The following is a 24531-nucleotide window of genomic DNA, read 5'->3' on the forward strand; positions in this document are numbered from 1 at the left end:
CGGAAGCAATAAGGAAACATCATAGTTTACAGCAACAAGGATCAGATCAATCAAGGGAGATAAGCAAGAGGAAGGAGACAACAATACAAGATAGATAGCTTAGGCCTAAGACTATTATCTAAGGGCTTTGTTGTATCCTCTAGCTTTGGAGTATTTGGTTCTTTGTAAACAGTTTATCTAGCACACTGAATTGGTGTTGCTAGTGTCTCTTTGATCTAGTGGATTTTGGGAGCAGAAGTTCTCCCACGACACGTACCGCGCCGAGGGCCGGGAAGTCGTTAAATCTCTTGTGTCTTTACTTTCAGTACTAGACCTAGGTCAAGATAACTTCTAACTTAAGTAACCTAAGCTAATAATCTCTACAAGTGGTATCAGAGCTTCCGGTTTTCATCAAGGTTGCTTAGGATAGAGAGAGAGACAGAGGAGGTACAGAATCAGTACCTGCTCAATGGTGAAGTCAAAGGAACGCATCGAGATCGACAGGTTCGAGGGAGATGGTGACTTCGCACTATGGAAAGTGAGAATGCTTGCTCATTTTGGAGTGCTCGGATTAAAAGCTATCCTTACTGATGAGAAGCTTTTAAAGGATGATGCTGACACAAAGGATGAACCAGAGTCTGCCATGAAAGACACTGGAAAGGGACTGGCAGGAATCGTCACGCCAACACCTGCAGTTGATCCTGCAAAATTCGAAAAATCAGAGAGAGCTAAGGACCTGATTGTGCTGAATGTTGGAAACAAAGTCCTGAGGAAAATACAACACTGTGAGACTGCTGCTGCAATGTGGAGTACATTGAATAGTCTGTACACAGAGACTTCGTTACCAAACCGGATCTATCTACAGCTCAGGTTCTATACTTTCAAGATGATTGATTCAAAATCTATTGATGAGAATGTGGATGAATTCCTAAAGCTAGTGGCAGATTTGAACAACCTGCAAGTTGAAGTATCCGAGGAAGTTCAGGCAATTCTGTTGCTAAGTTCTCTACCTAATAAATATGATCAACTCAAGGAGACTCTCAAATATGGGAGAGACACACTGAGTCTAGCTGAGGTCACAGGGGCCGCAAGGTCCAAAGAAAGAGAGCTGATTGAGAGCGGCAAGTTTACCAGGTCAGGTGGAGAAGGTCTGATGGTGGATGATAGAGGAAGATCAAGCCAGCGATCTGGAAAGGGCAATGGAAAATCCTATAAAGGAAGATCCAAGAGCCGGAATGGAAGATCTAAGTCACGCCCTAGGAACAACAAAAACAACAAAGGATGTTTCATATGTGGTAAAGAGGGCCACTGGAAAAGAGAGTGCCCTGATAGGAGATCTTTCAAACCTCAGGACTCAGCCAACATAGCAGCAGAGTCTACGGAACCTCTAATCTTAAGCGTCAGTACTCAAGATACTAAAGATGAGTGGGTCATGGATTCAGGATGCTCGTTTCATATCACACCTGACAAGAGTTTTCTATTTGACTTGGAGGAATTCAAAGGAGGCAAAGTGTTAATGGCAAATAACACTCATAGCAATGTTCAGGGAATTGGAAAGATCAAAATCCTTAACCCTGACGGTTCTCTGGTAATCTTAACAGGAGTCAGGTACATGCCAGATATGAGCAGAAATTTGATTTCATATGGAATGCTGGAAACAGCAGGTTGTCGATATGAAGGAAAAGATCTTACCGTTAATTTCTACAAAGATGATAAAAGGGTTCTTTCTGGGAGATATCATCTGGGATTGTACTATCTTCAAGGGACAGTCTTAAGAGGAGAGGCTAATTTATCTAGAGCAGAGAAGAATATGAATAATGTTTGGCATTCACGCCTCGGTCATATGAGTCTCAAAAACATGTCTGAACTTGTCAAACAGGGATTTATCATTGACAAGGAGGTTAAGACATTGGATTTCTGTGAACATTGTATTATCGGAAAGTCACACAAACAAAGCTTTCCTAAAGCTAAACATGTGACTAATGGGATTCTGGAGTATGTTCATTCTGATTTATGGGGTTCTCCATCTACCCCAGACAGCCTTGCTGGAGCTAAGTATTTTGTTACGTTTATTGATGATTTTTCGAAAAAGGTCTGGATTTATTTTCTGAAGACTAAGGATGAAGTATTTTCTAAGTTCAGGGAATGGAAGGCTGAAGTTGAAACTAAGACAGAGAAGAAAATCAAGTGTTTAAGGACAGATAATGGTTTGGAGTTCTGTAATAAACAGTTTGATGATTACTGCAAGAAGGCTGGAATTAAGAGGCACAGAACCTGCACTTACACTCCGCAGCAGAATGGAGTTTCAGAAAGAATGAACAGAACAATTATGGATAAGGTGAGATGTATGTTAGCCGAATCTGGCTTGGACCAAAGCTTCTGGGCAGAAGCTGCATCTACTGCGATTTATTTGATTAATAGATCACCTAACTCTACGCTGGAATTCAAAATGCCTGAAGAAGTGTGGTCAGGTTATAAACCTGATTTCGGACATCTCAGAACGTTTGGGTGCACTGCTTATGTGCACATAACTGAGGAGAAAACGGGACCTAGAGCCATCAAGGGAGTGTTTGTGGGATACCCCATGGGCACTAAAGGCTACAGGGTTTGGATAGAAAACGAAGGCAGATGCAGAACCAGCAGGAATGTTGTATTCAACGAGGATGAGTTATACAAGCATACTGTTGCTAAAGAAAAGGAGAGCCCAGAAGTAACTAAGGAGAACGAGAAGCATCGCAAAAAGGAAGCTAAGAAAAGAGTATCTTTTAGTGATGAATTGATCAGGGGACCTTCTTCTTCTGGTGAATCCGAAGTATCACCTGATCAAGGTGGAGAAGATTCATCATCTGAAAGCTCAACTAGCTCTGGTGACACAGAACAGGAGCATGAAATTGAGAGTGAGGATGGTGATCATGCCTCACTGGATACATACGTTCTGGCTCGAGATAGAGAACGAAGGCAGAACGTGAGGCCTCCGTCACGCTACGAAGATGGCAATTTTGTAGCTTACGCGCTCAATGTCATTGCAGACCTAGAGGTTCAAGAACCTAAGTCCTATGCTGAGGCAATGAGAAGTCCACAAAAGAAGTTGTGGAAGAATGCGGCTGAAGAAGAGATGGAGTCTCATAGAAAGAACAGAACATGGGACCTCATTGAGAAGCCTGCAAAGGCAAAACTTGTGGGATGCAGATGGCTATTCAAGCTAAAGCCAGGAATTCCAGGGGTTGAGGATGAACGTTATAAAGGAAGACTGGTTGCTAAAGGGTATTCTCAGACAGAAGGAATTGACTACAATGAGATTTTCTCGCCGGTTGTAAAACATGTATCCATCAGGCTCATGCTCAGCATTGTAGTGAATTTGAACTTAGAACTGGAACAGATGGATGTTAAAACTGCTTTCCTACACGGGAGTCTAGAGGAGAGAATCTTAATGGAACAGCCTGAGGGGTTTATAAAGCCAGGGACAGAGAAAAAAGTTTGCCTATTAAGGAAGTCTCTGTATGGCCTGAAGCAATCCCCAAGAAGATGGAACCATCGGTTCAACACCTTTATGAAGGATCAGCTATTTGAACGTTGCAGTAAGGACCTTTGTGTCTACATGAGAGATGTTCAAACAGATAAGTCTATCTACCTACTCCTATATGTCGACGACATGTTGATTGCCTCAGGAAACAAAACGGTGATCAAAGATCTTAAGGAGAAGCTAGGTGGAGAATTTGAGATGAAGGATATGGGAAAAGCCTCAAGGATCTTGGGCATGGACATTACAAGGGACCGAGAGAAAGGAACCCTAATCCTATCTCAGAGCAACTACATCGAGAAAGTTCTAAAAACGTTCGGAATGCAGGACGCTAAGCCTGTGATAACACCTACTGCATCACATTTCAAACTAAGAAGCCTCACAGATGACGAGTGGAAAATGGAGGCTTCTCAGATGGAAAGGATTCCCTATGCCAGCGCCGTGGGGAGCCTAATGTACGCCATGGTAGGCTCTAGACCTGACCTAGGCTTCGCAGTAGGCTACGTATGCAGATTCATGAGTAAACCAGGAAGAGAACACTGGAAAGCTGTTCAGTGGATTCTAAGGTATCTAAAGGGAGCAGTAAATTCGAATCTAACATTCAAGAAGAATTCTACACTCCTAGTGGAAGGATACTCAGACTCAGATTATGCAACAGACATGGACAGAAGGCGCTCAGTTACGGGATATGCATTCAAGTTTGGAGGGAACACTATCTCATGGAAATCATGTTTACAATCAGTGGTTTCCCTATCTACCACAGAAGCAGAGTACATGGCCATGAATGAAGCAGCTAAAGAAGCAATGTGGCTAAAAGAAATATGCGCTGAACTAGGATTCAAACAACAGGGAATCAAACTCTACTGCGATTCTCAAAGTGCCCTAGCTCTAGCAAGAAATCCAGTCAACCACGAAAAGACAAAGCACATAGCTACCAAGTTCAATTTCATTCGAGACCTAGTGGAAGCAGGAGACATTGTTCTAAACAAGATTCACACTAATGTCAACCCTGCAGATTTCCTAACAAAGACGGTACCTGGTCAGAAGTTCCAGCTTTGCTGTGAGCTTTTGAATGTGAACTGATAAGACTGGAGACGGTCCAGGTGATTCAAAGTTGAAGAGGTTCACTCTCGCACAACACAGACAACAAACTCAAAGGTCAGTATGTGTGCAATTGTGAATCTAAATCAACAGGGAGTGTCAATAAAGAACAAGGAATCACCTGGAGGATAATGAGAATCGAGAAAGAGTACTCGATTCAGGTGGAGTAACCGGGAACCACCAGACATTCCCATACAGGAACAGACTCAGATAGGGCATCAGGGTCTGGTAACTTAAGAGAGGCATCATAAATGGAATCTTCCAGAGACAGTAAATCTACATGGAGCCACAAGATACAAATGTTAGTAACAAGTTTGTGGAGTGTTACAAGTCACAAGAGTAATTCAGAAGTGGCTCACCAACAGAACGTGACAGTGTCTGATTAATCAAGGGATTTCAATAAAGAAATCCAGACAGCTCATCATCGAGCTGAGTCGACTCCTGAAATACAAGAGAAGAGTCAAATCAACAGAGGATTAGCGTCATTGAAGATAGTTCCGCTGAGTCAGGGGATTACCTGATCTACGAAAGAGGTGGAGCTCAGGCATGAGCTCAAAGACATGTCGGGATCTCAGCTGCATCCGAAAGAGCAATCTGGGAAGACATGCAAAATATGCCACAGGTTAGCTACACGCTAACAAGATCTGTTCAATATTCTTAACAGATGATCCTACTCACTCGAGACAAGGAGAGAGTAGATGTACCTGAGGATATTGAAAGAAAAAAAAAAGGGTTGACGGAGTCAACTTTCATCGCTCACGGAGAAGTAAATCGCCTTGCGGCGAAGAGACTTCAATTGGAGGAGATAGAACGAGGAGATGCGACGCCATCGTGGTGGAGCTAGCAAGATCTTCTTCAATCGGAGCGACGTTTGCAAGGTGGAGCAAACGGAGATTTCTCTCAAGGTGAGACTGAGTCCATTTCAGTGGAGAAGGTTCGCGAGAGAGAGGAGAGAGAGGATAGAGAGTCATACTGACTCGTCTCTCTTCGATCAAGACAAAGAGACAGAGGAGGAGCTGGGCTGTCGGCAACAAGATTTGCCCGATGGGCTATTATTGGGCTCGATTCAAGCTGGTGGAGATTTGTGAAGCTTGGGCCTCGCCAGAAGTCAAATGGGCCAGCGACAACACCATGTTCCCTATGGGCTGAGTTCGCAACAGGCCCACTCCAGCCTATAACACCTGATCACATACGAAGCATATATAATAGATGTGAGTATGATGATTAGGGTTACGGAAGCAATAAGGAAACATCATAGTTTACAGCAACAAGGATCAGATCAATCAAGGGAGATAAGCAAGAGGAAGGAGACAACAATACAAGATAGATAGCTTAGGCCTAAGACTATTATCTAAGGGCTTTGTTGTATCCTCTAGCTTTGGAGTATTTGGTTCTTTGTAAACAGTTTATCTAGCACACTGAATTGGTGTTGCTAGTGTCTCTTTGATCTAGTGGATTTTGGGAGCAGAAGTTCTCCCACGACACGTACCGCGCCGAGGGCCGGGAAGTCGTTAAATCTCTTGTGTCTTTACTTTCAGTACTAGACCTAGGTCAAGATAACTTCTAACTTAAGTAACCTAAGCTAATAATCTCTACAACTGCAATCGGAGCTGGTGAGATCGACAACTTTGGGAGCTAGAAAATACCATGGCTTTCGGTTGCGACATTAGGAGGTGGCGGCGGTGAAACGATGAATGCGGGCTCACGCCATGAAGAAAGCTTGGTCACGATCACCAGAGATCAACCAAACTGCAACAGAGAAGGAAAACCAAAACGACGCATTTCAACCACATCGCGTTATTCTTTATGAGAATGGGCTTTATAAAGCTAAACACATACATCAAATATTAGAGAAAGCCTAAACGAATTGCAAACAGAATAAATAAAACGCAGAGTATTGTATTAGGAGGGACAAATGTCACCCTGAGGATGAGCGACTTTATGACGTGGCACTAGGCCTGGGAATATGATTCTTTATCCGCGGGGTCCGGCCCGTTTGATCCGCCGCGGGGCGGATGCGGGTCAAACAATTTAGAAAAATACATTTGCGGGTGCGGGTGCGGATCATGAGCATTTTATGCGGAGCGGATGCGGGTTGGTGGATTTTGAAACGCGAGTACCCGCCAACCCGCAATTTTTTTTTAAACTTTTTTTTTTAAAATATATATATATATTTTTATAAAAATTTATATTTTTTAAAGAAAATATGGGAATTTTAAAAAATAATAATCAAAATATTTTAAATATTTAAAATTTTAATTATAAATATATTATTTATATTATATTTTACAAAAATTTAATTAAATAAATAGTTTTTAAAACAAAAATATAATCCGCGGTTCCTGTGGGTTACTCGCAAAATTAAGCGGGGCGAGTGCGGATACAAATTTATTTGTTTGCGGATTGTGCGGGTCGGATTTTTTGACAAAAAAAACTTTGTAACCCGCGGGTCAGCGGGGCGGGTTTGACCCGCAACTTAGTCCTACGTGGCACCACAGGAGAGCTGCAAACATTTTTTTATATATATAGATAGATAGATTACCAATTATAAATGTACTTATAGTTGTCCCGCTATAAGTAGTTTGATATAAACAACTTTTGTCAGCTTTGAGTGTAGATGTCATTTTTTATATCTTGTTTTGAGTTGGAGTATAATGTATGGAATGGTATGACTTGACGGAAATTTGACTATTTCGGCATGGACACACTTCTATCAAATTTTATTCGATATAAAAGAGATCAACATTTTTGGTTAATTAGTTTACTGGCTTTTTATCATTAGTTGGATTAGCTCATTAACTCCTTTGATAAATAAATAGCTACATGGAAGAAGAAAATAGTCAACAAATGATATCATAATCAAATAAAGGGCATAAAACAAACTTAAAATGGGTTAAACTGTGTGCACACACAAAAAAGGCTAAACTAATGTACTCAGTTGTGGAAGCACTGTAGCCTACTGGTTAAGGTTTAAAAGCATCTCGGGTTCGAATCCCAGACTATGCAATTTATTGCAGATTACATGAAATCCAGGTTTCAAGTTCCAGAGAGAGCGATTTATTAAACAATTATGCAGACTACAGAAGAAAGGCTTACAAGGGATCTTCAACATGGTGCAAGTAAATCTGGCCAGACGTGGATCTTCATAGGATGGCTCAGGTGATGGAGTTAGGCGTAGGTCTTCATAAGACATGTAGTATTGTCAGTTGTCGAATCGTCTATGTAATCTTTCTCATATCATAATTGTAAGATCATAATAATCAGCGTTAAAAAAAATGTACTCAGTTATACAAGGACTGAGGGACGTCCACTTTACACAATATTAAAAATGTAACGAAAACATCTAGATGCAGGCCGGCCCTAGGATAAAGCTAGTAAATCCCATGTTTTAAATGCCAAAATATGACATATTTAAAGGGCAGTTTTAGATTTTAGTTGTGGTGTAGTGGTTGAAGGTGTCATCAATCTTTTAACGTGGATAGAGTTCGAGATTTGAATATCTTTTTTTACGGAAAATATACTTTTATAGGTGGGTTGGGCTTTAGGTGTCTAAAACCAACGGACTGAACATGTCTAGATGACTGGTGTTAAGCAATTGCCTTTGGAGGTTCAAGCTTTTCATGCTCTTATAGAATCTTGAATTGTATAAACTCAATAATAAGAATAACTCTCTTATTAATCTCTTGAGGAAAACTCACTCAAAAACCTCAAGCTCTCACACAATCACAAAACTCATAAGTTATGCAACACCCTTGCATCTCCTTATATATAAATCAAATTTCCTAAACTCAGTAGAAAACACATATTTTCTTTTTCCTAATCCTAAACTCATTAGGACAACTTATTTGAATATTTCCTAATCCTTTAAACCATAACTCGGTAGGATTAGAAGTTAACTTATTTCTCAAGTTTCCTTTTTCCTTTAAGCTTAATCCAACAGCTCTACTGTGCAGCCTGTTTTCATATCAAATGGCTCTTGAATAGTACCGAAAAGTAAAGTGTGTCGTTGTAACTACATTAAGACTACCACCAAACTGTGGAAGAGGTATTGTTCCCACCAATCGAGCATATAGAGCCCAAATGTGACATTGTAAAGGTAGATTTTGCGTTTAACCCAGTTCATATTTGATCCAAATCCAGGTAAATCAGACAAAAAAACATGATTCAGTTACAATAAGCACCCCTTATGAGATTCAAGATCTACGAAATTGCATCCAACTTCATATTGTCAAGTAACATATGAAAGAGAGAAGTAAAAATTGGATGGAGATGTCCACATCTAGCTAGCGATTTGTTAGTTCATAGCCTTTTGCTACCAATCTAGCTTTGAGTTTGTCTAGTGAGTAGTGATCCATCAGCTAGAAATTTCGTTTTGAAAACCCAATGATAGCCAAAAGGAGAGATATCATAAGAGGGAGGATTCAAGTCCCAAGTATGTGTTTCATGCATTGTGTATATTTTCCTCTTCCATGAATTTTGTCCGACGTGGAAAGTTAAGTGCTAACTTAACTGTATTCAGCTTAGTTATATTGACAGTGAAATGTTTGTACGTAGGATTAAGTTAAAGATCTGAAATATTGTGATAGACTCAAATTTACCCTTGAGCTACTTTGTAATTTTAAAGTGCGATGTAGCACTTAGAGATCAAATCCACAAAGACTCTATGTTTCACACAATAGACATCAAATAGTCTATGTATACATCAAATAGACTCTATCATATTAAAAAAAAAAGATTTCAATAATAAAGCCATGGTACTAATTGTTGTAGCACCAAAATGGGATCACAAAATACATTTACCTTCTTCGTATAATATAAAAATACCACATCGACACAGATAACAACCTGCTAATTGTGTCCTCAATATCGAATGACATCAAATAGTCTCCGTATAAGGAAACCAATATCAAATATATACAACGAAATACAAACTACAACTCTAAAATAATAAGATCACAAGGATCAATGCTTCATGAAAAACCACATCAACCAGAAAATCTTGTAAACATAACAACCAGGAAAAGAACTTTAGGTAATCCAATCAAAACAAATTATGGATACTGAACACAATCAAAAGCATGTGAACATCTAATTATTACCCTAAATTTACAGTAAACTAGATTTTAACCCACACGTCCGTGCGGATAATTTTTCATTTTACAAATATATTTGATAATATTATAAATATTATAAATATATAAATTTCATTTTATTATTATATATTGTGTAACTCATAATTTTATTTTTATATTTCGTATTCGGTATTATTAACATATAGTGATTTGTTTCATACATTTTACTTGGTTATTAATTTTTATTACTTACTAATATATTTTCGAGTTAGGTTCAATAAAATAACAATATAAAATAATCAAATAGATAATCTCCTTTAAAATATATTTTTTTCTTTAATTTATACATTTTGCTATAATACATTTTAAAATTTTATTTATTTATATTATAGAAAATAAATATGTTTACGATAATTTATATATACATGTTGTGTTTAAAAAATATTCTTTAACATATATTATTTAGTATTTAGCGGGATTTATAAGAAAAAACACTATTTTCTCTAAATAATATAGCTCTATTATTTTAGTAGATTTTATACATAGTAGCATATAACACATTATTTTAGTAAATTTTATTGATATATGATATTTTGGATGTTATGATATTGAGTTTTCTTTTTATTTTTAATTAAGATTTCAAAATATTAGATTGCTTTAATTTTTACAACATATATAGTTTGTTTTTTTCTTGGTGCATTTCAAAAAGTTATTCTTTATTATCTATGATTTTATCTTTTGTAAAATTTGAAATATATCATTTTGTGTTTGAATATTTATTTTCAAAATTTTATATTTTGTCAAGAAAACTTTTAAAAATTACACAACTATTTTTCAGTTTGGAAGATTACATGAGTTTTGAATTTTTTTTGTTACTACGTTACTCTACATTATCTTAGAAAAAATATTTGAATTTTCGTAATATTTTCTATTTTTTCTGAACATATTTCTTTATAATTAAAATAAAAAATATATATGAATTACTAAAATTTAATAGTTTTCTAATAACATATTTTTTAAATAGTATATGAACTAAAGGTTATTATATACTATTATATTTTTATATAAAATTTTTAAACAATATATAGTATATTTTAAACAAAAAGTTAATATTTTGTTGTAGATATAAAGGTTTAACATATTTTAATAAATTTATTTTTGTCTAAAAGTATTATATAGTTTACAAATTTTAACCCACTTTAATGATGAGTGATAATTTATTTAGATGATTTTTTAAATTGTTTTTGTTAATTTACCTATTTAATAGATTTTTTCATATTAATTCATATAGCACTTTTATTTTTATATAACAGAGAATATAATTATTTAATTTATAAAGAATAGTATATAATTTTTATTTTCTTGTTTTATAATAAAAGTTTAGTTAACATTGATTTATAACAATATTATATTACTAATTACAAAATTAATTAATATGATATTTTATAAAAATATTTAAAATTTTCAGTAAGATTTTCTTAGATTCTTTTTCTCAACAGATATTGTTATAATAAAAAAAATTAAATTTATTGTTGATTTATTATTAATGTAAATAATCAAATATGTCATATTAACTAATTCTTTAAGTGGTTCTACTATGTGACTTGTTAATAGTAGATAAAAAATAGGACCCTAAATTAATAGATTAGACTAGAGTTTGAACCCGCACGTCCGTGCGGATATTTTTTTCTTTTATAAATGTATAATTTTGATATTAAATTTACATTTTAGCTTTAAATATTATGTAAATTTTCTTGTTTAGATTTCTTAAATATATATTGATCTAATTTATTTATTTTACTTTGTTATTAAATATTATTTTTGTATACAATACATTTTTTAAATTAATTTAATTTACAATACATTTAGTTATATATTTTATAGTATAACTAACCATTTTAGAAATGATGATATAATATGTTAGCCCACATTTGAGTAAAATATGTTTAATTAAAATCATATAATATAGCAACTATATATTTATATAGCACTATAGCTATGAAAATATTAAAAGTTAATTATATTATAAAAATCATGTAGTTGTATAACTATAATTTACCATCCATAATTTCATATTAATAATCAAATTCAAACCAATGTTGTTGTATATTTCTGATGCCTTACAACTAAAACAGCAACTCTATTAGGCTTTGAAAATTTTTAAATGAATAAATAAGAAACAATTAAGTACAATGAAATCTCTGTAGTTTCAAATGAAAATAAATGGTGAATGTTTTACAAATGTATAGTAATTAGGATGAAGTTAATGTTGTTAACCATAAAAATAGGAGAGACACATTTGTAATATTAAAAGTAAATTAAGGGAACTTAAAGATATCTTATTTTAAAGGTATATTCCTAGTGAAATATGAATAGGTCCAAACTTAAATGACAACATTTATAAGTAGATAAAAAATAGGACTCTAAATTAATAGAATAGATGTAAATAACATATGTAACACAATTTTACAACAACATATAATCTCATACACATAAAACATCCAGCCGGCCAATCCAAAAATAAACACATTACACATAAAACAATAGCACTCACTTCACCAGCTTTTGCTTCCTTTCTTCAAATTTCCAACAATTAAAACACTCTTGAAAATCCAATTTTTTTAAAAAATATATCAACTGGTAACTGTTTTGCTAATTCAAATAGTGCCCCATCTAAACAAAAACGATTTAACTAAATATGCAGAAATTAAATTCAGCACTTTTATATAAAAAGAATCAGCCTCAGAGTTCTACAAACTCACTAGCAACAAACAAAACTCCTCCAGTTTTCCTTTGGCAATAACCTTCTCGCGCATAACATTTCAATAACACGCACAACTTTCACACAATCATTGCTTCCAAATCCTAATATAAGTTCAGGGGCGGATCCAGAAATAATTTTAATCGGAGGCACACTACTAAAACAACCAAAATTTTGTTTAATTGGGAGCACTTTTTTTACTTATTCATTAAAATAACAATATTTCAATGAAATTTATATAAGAAAAACAAAAAAAAACAGTTGGGGGCATGTGTCCCCGTAAACGTCAACGTCCATCCGCCCCTGAACCTAACACACAAATAACAATAACTTACAAACAAATAGATGTTACAAGGAGAGAGCTGGCCATACAAAAACTAACCGATTAAAATTATCACACTGCCAACCAAATGAACATACAAAAACTCTTACAAAATTTATATTATAAACAAAACAATACATTACATTCCGTTCGTAGCGCGGACCGACACCTAATTTTAGAATAAAATTTTCTCTATTTTAGAGAAAAAAATGTGAACTGGAGATACGCTATAACTAAATAAATTAATCTCGTATAAAATACGTTAGTTTTAAAGTAATTAAAAAGAAACAACTCTTAAAACAGATACATTTTTTAGATAATTTTGAAACACATATAATTTGACAATTTATTTGCAATTCATGTAACTTTAGGATGAAATAACAAAACCTTTGTCATTGATTGGAATTGCTATTTTTAATAGATCGAAATTGTGCAATTACGCTTTTCGAACATGAGTCTGATGTTGTCTGTCGGGAAAGTAAATGATAAATTTACAGAATTCATTTGATAGGTGTGCATTTTAGTGATGCTTAAACTTTACACGAAAAAATAACCAATGAATTCTGCATTTTGTCATCGTTATTTATCCTTTTTTAATAAATATAAAATTTTATTCATCAAAAAGCTTTTGTTTTCTATCAGGTGCAACATTGTTTAAAGAGTAATTTAGAATCTATCAAAGTTCATGTCCATACAGCTTTGTGGTTTCTTCAATCCACCATTCAATCGTCCATCCCATCCCTTGATCGAACCAGAGAGCATTATACAACTAGATGGTTAAATTTCATAACCAATCCACTTCAATCTGATCAATCTGAGAGTTTTACACAGTCATCACCCCATCTCTATCCCATTGTAAGGTCACACCTCATGTGCCTTGCCTGCATCAGTTAGCATTTTCATCATTTTCGTACTTGTTTTTTTTGTCGTAACCATCATTCATTTCAGTAGCCTCTCTAACTTTTGTATTCCTCACCTGAAAAACGTGAAATTATATAGATTTCTCTATTTTTGTATATCTCATTGTCGATTTATTTAGTAATGAAAATTTACGTTTTAAGCATAATATTGTATATATATATATTTGTTGCATAATAGATAAAGAGAAAATCATATCGACTGCAAAATATTTGAAGAGTTGAATAATCATTTTTGATTTATCGATCTAACACTAAGGTGATTAGGTTTGAAAATATATTTTTATTTTCTGCTAATTATTTAACAGTTGATCTATATCATTGTTTGTGAAGTCATATTTCACAACATGGCTCTCACATTAAAAGTTAGAGCGGCTAAAGTCGTTATTATTTTTAATGAATAATTATATAATTATACATCTGATTATATATAGAGAGTATTGGCCCAATATACCTTAGTGGACTCGAAATTGGAAAACTACCCTAAAGACTGAAAACCACAAAACACTGTAGCACATCCTGTGTGTCATTACGAGAATACCCCTACCCACGGGGGAGTACGATTGCGTCGTGGAGAGAGTTAGATTTGGTGTGATCTTTCCAGTACAAGCTTAGGGTGGCGGATAGATATAGGGTCTCCAGCTATTTTCTTTCCCTTCCACTCGTTTTGCTACAGCAATTTGCAAGGTACACTATGAAATCTGCAGGAAATCTGGAAAATATCTTAGTGTAGCAGAGAATGGCGGGATTTAGAGGTTAACGAAAACAGTGAATGGTTTCGGATTCTCTATTTAATGGAGACCTCCAAATCGATAAATGGCAACTTGTTTTATAGAGAGAGAACGAAGACTGTTAAAGCGAGAGTGTGGCCTAAAGTAAACTCCTTTTACAGTAGTCGTTATCCTTCCAATTTAGGTATGTTCTTATTTTTTGTCTTCTACCATTAAAGATGAGTTCAGACTTTTTGAGTAGTCGTTATCTGCCAGATTTAGGTTTATTCATTTTGTTGTCTTTACACATTAAAGCTGATTTCAGACATTTTTAGAATATTCGTTGTAGATCAGATGTTCTTTTGTTCTTATTTGTCTTATACCATTAAAGTGATTTTTGTACAGACTTAACTTGTTGCTTCATTATCACCAATTTGTCCTGTTGTTTAGGTTTTTTTTTTTGTTAGATCATGGTGTTAACGTCTAACTTAATTTGTTCTTCATATTAATTTTGCTGTATGCGAAATCTTATGAAATTAACAACACTAGTTACTTGTTTGAACCCAAAAATGCAGATAAGTGGTTCGTAATGGGCCAGTTAGTTAAACTGGTTGTTGGTGTGTGGGAACAAGTTGGAATTCGTGGTTGGCTGTTCCTGGAAGATCCGACAGAGCGAAGATACGACGTCATGGTTCACGAGAACCAGACTTACGCATCCCTGATGGATCTTGTGCGAACACGATACAGCGTAGGAACAGACACCGCAGTGTGCCTGACGTTTGAGTTTCCGGAGTGGATGAGGATTCCAGCAGATGTGGCCTGGCCACCGGTGGATGTCAGGGGGGATGGAGATGTGGATCTATTCATGTCAATGAGACTTGAAATCCAAGATTTGAAGCTAATGGTGACCATAGGCAACAATGTAGTTGCCCGTTATCTTTTCCAGAGAAGGGACAACTATACAATTATCGGGAGTTCTAGTGGACACTTAGCTGTTAATGTGAACCCGTTTCGTGGTATCTCTGATGTTAGTCGTCAACCAGTTAGGGGTGTGAATGATAATCCTGGTGGTTTAGGTGATGGTGCTGCTTATTGGGAAAATATTCTTGGGCAGGGGGAAGAGACAACTGGTCAGCAGTTCCTCCTAGACGTGTGCACAGATGATGACGATACCACAGAACAAAGAACCCCAAGGCTAACCCAAGGGAAATCTCCATTTCCTGAGGCGCTGGAGACAAGCGAGGGAACAGAATCATCAACAGACTCCTCAGCTGGCCCACTGAATGCATTCCCCCGGAATGCTGGTTCTGGAGTGATAAGATTGAAGGAGGTCATTCATCCCCCTGTTGCGAATCCGAGTTTGGCCCTGACAATAGGTATGTTATAAGGAAAACAATAGTTGCTATGGTTATATGTTAGCAGTTGTGTTATACATGTTAACACGTAAGTTATTAATTTTCTGCAACCTTTACAGTTGAAGGGCAAAAAAGACCTCCGTCTCTACTTGATTACATTACCAAGGGGAAAGGGAAAGTGTCGGAGGTGGGGGTTGTTGATAAGACACGAGTAAGTGCTTCGGGTGGTTCACTCTCCCCTAAAAGGAACCCGATCTTTGCAGATCCATTACCCTATGATGACTCCGCTGATGAAGGTGAGTGTACATACACCATTTTATTTGTGTAAATATTTGAACCTCAACAACTTGTCAGTAATCTATGTTCTTCCATCGTTTGGAACAGATACCGATGACGAAGGAAAACAACATTTGTTTGTCGGGCAAGTCTTCATGGATCGAACTGCTTTCAGGACACACATGTCGCTGTATGCTTTGGCAAAAAAGTTCCACTTTGCCATTTTGAATTAGGCGGACAAGGTTATCGACAGTCTCATCGTCTATCTCGTCATCCCACTCCAACTGATTACGTGAGTTTGTAGTGTCCTCAATCATGGATATGACCTCCGTCTGAAATGCATAGAAAAAAAATAACCAGCTGATCATTTTAGAGGTATGTGTCAATGGTGACGCTGATACTATCTACTAGTACATATGTATAACCTTAGTAGCCACTTAGTATGTTTGCCTATAACAACCATGTGATCGTTAAGTGTCTTTAGACACGGTAACCCTATTGGTGCATTCGCATATAGAATGATGGACGGGACTATAGCAGGTTAGCAGCCAATAATATTAATAACAATTACTTGGCGCTTATTTGTGTTATTATATACTTAGCATCTAACTTTTCTCTAGACTATTACTACAGCTACGTAGCACGTATCACTCTTAACGACAGTTATGTTTCGGCGGATAGTCTAAGTTTTTTAAAGCAACCTAACGGCAATAAACTTAACATCTAACTTTTCTCTTGTCAAGATGCTAATACTACTTAGCACGTATCACTCATAACAACAGTTATGTTTCGGCGGATAGTCTAAGTTTTTAAAAGCAAGCTAACCGCAATATACTTAGCATCTAACTTTTCTCATGTCTAATATTACATCTATTTAGGACTTACCAATCTTAACAACAGCTATGTATCGGCATACGGTCTAAGTTTTTAAAAGCAAGCTAACCTTAGACTCCTCATCTAGGTCTCTGACGTGAGTTGGGTTGACATAGTAACGGACCGTCTTCGGCTGTGGCGCGGGGGCCTCTATATCCTCTTCTAATTCAACTTCAGCGTCGTTACATCCCGAGTCAGATTCACTGTCAGACTCTATCACAACAGCAGGTTCTGCCTGCGGGACAATCTCTTTTATCTGAGGAACGGCAGCCATGAATACAAGTTGAATGGCATCTACGAATCCAGGCAACGCAATACTGGATTGGGAGAGTAAGATTTCGTCTTTCTTCTTGATTCCAGTTACCAGCATCTCAAATGTAACTCTCCCCCAGGGATAAGCAAGAAACTCACTGAAGTCACGAATCAATTCCACGTGCTCAGGGATGATACGGGGGAGGTGAGATGTCGGAAGTAGAACGCATGACGTGAATGCAAGACATGCATACTTCAGCCGCATCTCGCGATCTTTAACCTTCTTCTTCTTCAACATCTCAATCGCAGCATCAACTGGACAGAACTTGAGAGACCCAAAGAGTTCACCCCAATATAGCTTCTCCGTGATAGGATTCTTCTTCCTTTTGCTGTTCTTCCTGATAATCTTGTTGCAATTAAGCCCAGTTACATGCGCAAACTCTTGAAGAGACATCCTGATAGGTTTACCAGCGAACAAAAACCAGATCTCGTATTTTTTCTTCACCTTGAGCATACGCACAATGACGAACTGACCAAATGTACCTGAAAACGAAGGGTTTTCTGCCTGCGATATGATCTTCCCAAATGTTGTATTCCGCATAAACTCGACTTCATCAGGTTCCAAGGCTTCAATTATGGAATCAATTCTCTTGGGTTTGTGGTAGGTGTTCACTCTCTCCCCAGCCGGTTCATCACCAGCGGCAAACATGCGTTCTGGGATCTGTATCTCTTCCATATCGTCAGTTGAGAACTGCGTATTTTCCGGAGGATTTTGGAGAAAAAAATATTTTTTTGCCTACTTCAAAACTGAGAAATGATAACGGTGAATAGAAGGTGGAGACTTTAAAATCGACCTATTAAACTCAAAAAAGAAGTAATTCAAGGCTCTTCAATTGCCCTCAGTGTCATTTAAGAAGATCTTAGAAGTACAATCGATGGCGTGTGGTAGGTCTCCCCCCTATACTGGTGTCTGACATCGAATATGCCAGCTGCATGTGCTACGTTTTTAGGCTCTGTAGGGGTCTTTCGGTATATAAAAAAAGTGTACAGTACCATAAAAGGTAAAAGGGTAGATCTCTAATTTCAGCGACTTTCGTGTGTATAGCGCCTAATTACTCTTATATATAACTAGAGTCGGCCCGTCCTACGGGCGGGATATACTTTACTGATGAACTAAATTATTATTTTTATATGATTTTGTGGTTTGTGTTTTAAGTTTGAATTTGAAGAGATGTGTATGATAACACAACAATAAAGCATATTATATTACATAAATAGTATCAGAAAAAAAAATGATACCAATTTGAGACACTTATTAATAAATGATACAAAATATTTATTTTAACATCAATTATTATAATTTATGTTGTTATTAGCTTATCTTTGCCTATATTAATCTATGTCAAGCAAGTGAAGATCAATTAAAAGATCTATTGTATTTTCATATACGTGTAAAAATATGCAGTTTACTCTAAACTAAGAATAATTTTTTTTTATTGTTTCTTTTGTTCTTATTAGAAATCAAAGGTTTGATAAATTAATAAAAAGATTTTATTTTTTATTTAATGTAATTATTTTGATCTTTAGTGTTTGTTATATCTTTATTTTAAAAGTAAGTAAAATAAAAATACTTGTCACTACAGTTGAAATTCAATACAAATTATGAATTATTTTTCATTCTTATATATTTGTTTTTGAATGCGTTGATATTTTTATACATTTTTAAACTTATTGAGTTGGATGATGTGAAAAATGAATGAAAATATACAATTATATAATTATATAGATCACGGCCTAGGACTGTTATGGCCTAGGACTCGAAGAATGAATAAAAAAATACTCATATGAATAAAAAGGAAAATACTCTTGGGGCCTAGGATGTTATGTTGTTAATGAAAAATACTCTTGTCTAGTAGTTTTACATAGTTTCTTTGTTTATTCAACGGTAATTATGATAATTTTATAATAAGTAAAATAATTATTTTAGTACAAAATCTTGGATTATCTTTTTCTTATGAATATTTTTATAATTTATGTATTTGATATTATATTATTAATTATGTGCTAAAATTTTGTTTTAGATTAACGTCAAGTGTTTTGTTAGATCTAAAATAAAATATTGATCAAAAACATATTATGTATTAATAAATATTTTACCAATAAATTTGGTTTAAGACAATAAGATGATGAAAATGTCGAATATTTAATAAACTTTTAAAAATTATAGTGTTAAATTTTTACACAACTTCTCTTGATAAAATATCATCACGAAAATAAAAGATTCAGCTTTATTAATTGTGTAACATTATTTTTTTTTAACTATTATATTCATATTGTATTAGTTCTAATTGTTTAAATCCAAAATAGGAGGTACGGTTGGACGAAATGTTTTTCAAATGTGTCAACGCTCTGAGTTTTTTTATTAGGTTAGCAGATGTCATTTGAAGAAAAGAGAGTATACATGTTATGTGAAATAGACGGCAAAAAAATATGTTATGGGAAATGTGTCTACGTTGTAGGAGTTTAATCTGATCTTGTTTTAATAATTTGTAATTGTACTGTGAATTTTCACGTAATGTAATTTATTTTGAAAGTCTTTCCTCAAAGCTTCCATCAGGTTTCAAAATTTTAATGGCAACAGGGGTGTGATCAAGTGTGCCTTACTGGTCTGTATCCCCCTTTTCTTACTTTTCTGTTGCTACTTGCTCGTGAATCTGTTAGTGACTTCTTCGGTCTTTTTAATATAGTATCTTCTGTACCGGATGTTCTTTTTTTTTTTGTTTTTTTGAACAATTGTACCGGATGTTCTTATGTGCGAAAGCACTAAATGAAAGAATGTACTATATTTTAGCACCACTATCCCAAGAGTCATCATCCCATCTTTTCGTTTACCAGTATCAAAATTTGGACAGGTAACGAACATGAATTTCTTACAACTATCAAAATTTTACATGGAATATTTTAAATTGATATTATTTCCTATGGGTGGGTAATCAAATCATCAAAATAAATACATTATAAATATTTTATTTTGTTTTCAATCTAAAATTTTTGACCAACAAAAAAAATTTCACTTTAAAGTAAATTATTTTTCATTGTTTGTAATCTATTTTCCTTTTTTTCAACTTTTGAAATCATATATTTGTTTAACCATTAAAAATATGTCAAAATGTAATGTTTCACTGTATTGTCATTGTTAATTGTCATTGTTAGTTCTACTTAGACTTTGATAATAAGTAGAATGCATTTTAATACTTTTTAGGACTTTGACAAATGTAAAATAAAATCAACTAATACTCAGACATTCATAGACTAAAATACCAATTTATTTACGACGAACATTGTTGTAATCTCATTCTCACCATTAACATTGGAAGTACTCATGCAAGTTTGTACTTGAAGAATTTAAAATTCATAATTTTACCAATCAGACTAAAGGTGGAGAAGCTTAGAGACTCAATCTACAAAAGTCTGCAGTTTATAGTAACACTAGCCGATGTGTCAAGTTCGGGCTATCTACAAACACATGTACTGTATGTAATGAAATTCACAACCATGAATTTTTAGTAAGTTCTGTGAGTAATTAGAGTAAAAAGTTTGATTATTCTTGCAAGTGCACAAATTTACTATTATTTTCTATGGTGTCAAACTACAGAGAATGAAAATTTAGCAGGAAAATATTTTATATGAATCTAGTCGAAACAAAATTATTGCTACAATAAAGTTGTACTAAAATCTTGAATTGTAGAGAAAGTAAACAACACAAGCTTCAAGCTTTGAAAGGTTTCCCCACAAAAGGAAAGTCACATTAGAAGAGTCATCCATCTCATGAGACAAAGTGATAAAAAAACTCTTAGTTTCTAGTTCAACATGAACAGATAAGTGATCAATTCCAACAGGTACATTGATGTAGTACTTGTATGGGCCCTTCCCAATGATGAGACTCCATCGGGCATCCCAAGTTCTTTCCCATAGTCATGTATTCTCCTTAAAACCAGAAAAGCAAAGGTATAGATTAAAAAGGGCAATGATAATGAAACGCAGACAAAAGACCAAAGTGACGATTACATACTTTATGGTCATGAGTGTACAATACATTTTATTGATAACTGATCAGTTGGTATAGAAAGAAAGCTCTTGGAATCACCAAGTTAAAAGAAGAGGCTCATCCAATTTAGACTCTAACAACAACATTGTAGATGGTCATAGCATTAAACAGAGGTCCTGGAAACTGCCCATTGACGGCTATCATCTGAATAAAAAAACAAACTTTATACATAAAAACACCAAATCCCATGTAAAGCAAACTTTATCTGAATTATACATATACGAAGCTAGCACCACATCAAAAAAGCAAACTTTATATATCCTAAAAGAACCATTAACTTAAAATACCTAATCCCATGTAAAGTCTCAATCTTGAGATTCTATGGTAATGGGTTTTAGAACACCAAAAGCGACCTCCTTTAGAAATTCTCAGCCTCGGGTTAGAAGTTACACCGAAATAGAACAAAACCCATCACTGTCCAAAATCCAAGAGACACTGAACATCTTTCGAATGACAGCGAGAAGGCCGTGAGAACGCTATTAAGACACCAACTTCTAGGGAGAAAGTAAAGTAAGGAACAAAACCAAAATCTGTTGAGGAACACCGAGAGAGGAAGCTGTGATCTAAGAGACTTTGAAGTTGTATAATGAATGACTCCATGTTTCAGCCTCTCATGGATAGAACACGCTACTGTACTCTGTACGTCCTTGACCATTCTTCAAAATCCATAGAAAGAAAAAACAGATTAAATCATTTCCTTTGAACCGCAAAAAGTTCAGACGCAACATTAGAAAGTATGCATAACATAACATTGTAATAAAGCATATAATATAATGTTCAAATGATTAAGTAGAATTGCATGTTCACGGATCAGCAAATAAAAAGCCTAAAAGATTTGAAGGTGGATGAAATAGCACATACATCCAGTGAGCATCTAACTACTACAGTAAACTAAACATTGTTTGGGCTAGATTAATGTTTGTACAGGATTCGGTCGATTAGAATGATAACTTAGAAAATGGGGGGACTAAAGACGTTTTTATTAGAATCAACACAGTGGGTTACAAGACTGATCAAAGGTAAGGAGACAAGATCAGAGGTTTAAACGACAAGATCAAAGAGATGATTAGGAAACCCTAAATCTAGCCGCTTGGTATGTGATTTGTCCAAAAGTCCCTCTTTCGTTGCCTCCTTCTTCCCTCTTATAGTGCCCTTCTGCGTGGTGCCCTAATCGCGCCTATCCTTTGGGCCTTGTCGCCCAAAGGCCGAGTATGTGGGCCTTAATACTGTTTCATCCAAGCCGAGTATAGCTGATCGGCTTAGCTGACCGGCTTAAAGTACTCTGAGGTCGAGCTGACGTCTCTAGCCGCTAAGCCGACTAAGCTTGATCGACCTTGTCGGGCTAGGGCCTGTTATGTGATGGGCCTTGTGGAGGGATGTAATCCATCTCCTACAATAAGTCCCCCCCAGTTCACTTGTGAGCGGCTTGTCGGTCTCAGTGAATTTGTGGGTCAGGTTCGTTCATATAACAGGGCCTAATGCCGACGACAGCTCGTTTTACTGGTGTATGGTTTTAGTCACGTGCCGCGTCTAGTCGCTCCGCGTTACGTCTTCTCACGATGCGTTGTGTTTTACTCGGGAGGTAAACTCCTCGGATTAGGAGTCCAGGCGGTCTTTGGATGGTTAACTCTGTCGAATTGGTTCGGGCTAGAACCGGAGATTAATTTCGGTCCGGTTTCTTGATTGAAAACCGGTTTTGGCGAGAAACCGAACCGTCGCGAGTAGGTTTTTGGGCATTTAGGCGGCCTTTGAAGCCCATTTAGGCCTTTGTAGACCTAATGATGACGCTTCGAAGGATGCGCCTCGTTTTTGCTATAAATAGGCGTCTCTCCTTCGCTTTCGTCATTCTTCTCTGCAAGCTCAGGTATTCCACTTTCTCTCCCTTCTCTCTACTTTTATTTTCTCTCTCTAGATAAGCCTTCCGTAGCATAGGGTTTTTTGCTAGCGATCTAGCTGGTTTAGTCGTCCCCCCGAGTAGAAGAGATATGGCTTCAGGGAATCGGCTATCGCGCGAGGAAAAAGGGAAAGATATAGCTACTTCGCCAAGCCCGGCTAGGGATGCGGACGGGGGTCCGTTGGAGGATTTCGACATAATCCATCGTGATGCTCTGCGGGATACGGAGAACATGAGCCTTTCCCAGCGCCTTCTGGTCGCTGATGCCCATAGACAGTTTCGCGAAGAAATCGAAGAAAACGTTGAGGGCGAGGATAGAGAGGCGAGTGGTTCTGAAGCGCCTAGCCTTGTCGTAAGACCTAGGAGACGGGCTCGTCGGAGGGGTTGTATCGACCAGTCAGGCCGTCTCCCTGCTCCGAGAAGTGTTCCGTTCTACGAAGTAGACTGTCGTCCTGTGATATATCACCCTGGTGGCATTTTCGAAGAACTACCTTCGCTGCCTCCCGAAGCGTTACGCGACCCGCGAGTTCAGTCGTGGGGAAACGTTTTCAGTTCCTGTTCTTCCAACGAGACCGTGAAGAGAGTGCTAAGAGAGAGTGGTGGTGCTGGAGTCACCTTCCTCATTCCGTCAATCGATCAGCGGCCGTGGTCGCCACCGGTTGGTTACCAGTGCGTGTATGAATCTTACTTCAAGGATCAGACGAAGCTCTGGTTCCCAATCCCCAGACTGATCACGTCTTACGCATTTCGTCGGGATATCGCCATTTCTCAGCTGCTGAACGGGTCGCTGCGCATAGCCGTCATGTTGATGGTTATGGCAGCGGAGATGGATGTTTCGATGAGCGTGAGGGTGTTTGAGGAGCTGACTTTCACGAAGGCGGAGCCTAACGGGATCTTCTCGGTAAAGATGAGAGCGAGTTACAACGTTTTGACTGGTCATCCCAACAAGACGCAGGATTGGCAACGCGCATACTTCTTCATTAAGTCCGACGAGCATGCCTTCGAGGAGCCGCCGGGGGACGATTATCGCGTTTTATGGAATCAGCAATTTGGTAGAAATTTGTCTGTTTACTCGTATTCTGGTCGATGGTTCTGATGTTCCCTTTTTCTTTTGCAGTTCGTCATCCCAATACAATTGCCTATCCAGAGAAATTCTTCGAAACTGCTCAACTGATCGCGACGCACAGTCATCTCAGGTGGCCGGATCTTAGTCGGGAGTGGATACGTCGGCAACAAGCTAGGATCGCTAGAGGTAAAGTTGCCGTTTACCCTAGAGAGATGCTCTTGAACCTTTTTCATAGTCTCCGTGTCTGATTTCTCTTTCTTGTATAGTTGATTGGGAATCGAGACTTCCTTGTGTACTCGGTCCCCGCAAATCACGTCTCTCCCTA

The 24531-nt window shown here is 36.5% G+C and overlaps 1 protein-coding gene and 1 pseudogene across 1 annotated transcript; one reads left to right on the forward strand and one right to left on the reverse strand.

Annotated features, from left to right (window-relative positions):
* Positions 1 to 8227: 8227 nt before the first annotated feature.
* LOC117133761 lies at positions 8228 to 10457 on the reverse strand (annotated as a pseudogene).
* Positions 10458 to 11022: 565 nt separating this feature from the next.
* Positions 11023 to 21036, forward strand: LOC103863521. Its single transcript, XM_009141265.3, has 4 exons — positions 11023 to 14587; positions 14958 to 15758; positions 15857 to 16033; positions 16122 to 21036. The coding sequence occupies exons 1-4, from the start codon at positions 14467 to 14469 to the stop codon at positions 16244 to 16246; spliced, it is 1224 nt and encodes a 407-aa protein (XP_009139513.1). The 5' UTR covers positions 11023 to 14466; the 3' UTR covers positions 16247 to 21036.
* Positions 21037 to 24531: the final 3495 nt, after the last annotated feature.

The sequence above is a fragment of the Brassica rapa genome, chromosome A04 (genome assembly GCF_000309985.2).
Source record: "Brassica rapa cultivar Chiifu-401-42 chromosome A04, CAAS_Brap_v3.01, whole genome shotgun sequence".
NCBI lineage: Eukaryota > Viridiplantae > Streptophyta > Magnoliopsida > Brassicales > Brassicaceae > Brassica > Brassica rapa.

Excerpts from the sequence above, each read along its gene's own strand:
- LOC103863521 (XM_009141265.3), top strand. The coding sequence starts at position 14,467 with ATGGAGACCTCCAAATCGATAAATGGCAACTTGTTTTATAGAGAGAGA. Across the intron at positions 15,759-15,856 it reads GAGTTTGGCCCTGACAATAG|TTGAAGGGCAAAAAAGACCT; the intron begins GTATGTTATAAG and ends CAACCTTTACAG. Across the intron at positions 16,034-16,121 it reads TGATGACTCCGCTGATGAAG|ATACCGATGACGAAGGAAAA; the intron begins GTGAGTGTACAT and ends CGTTTGGAACAG.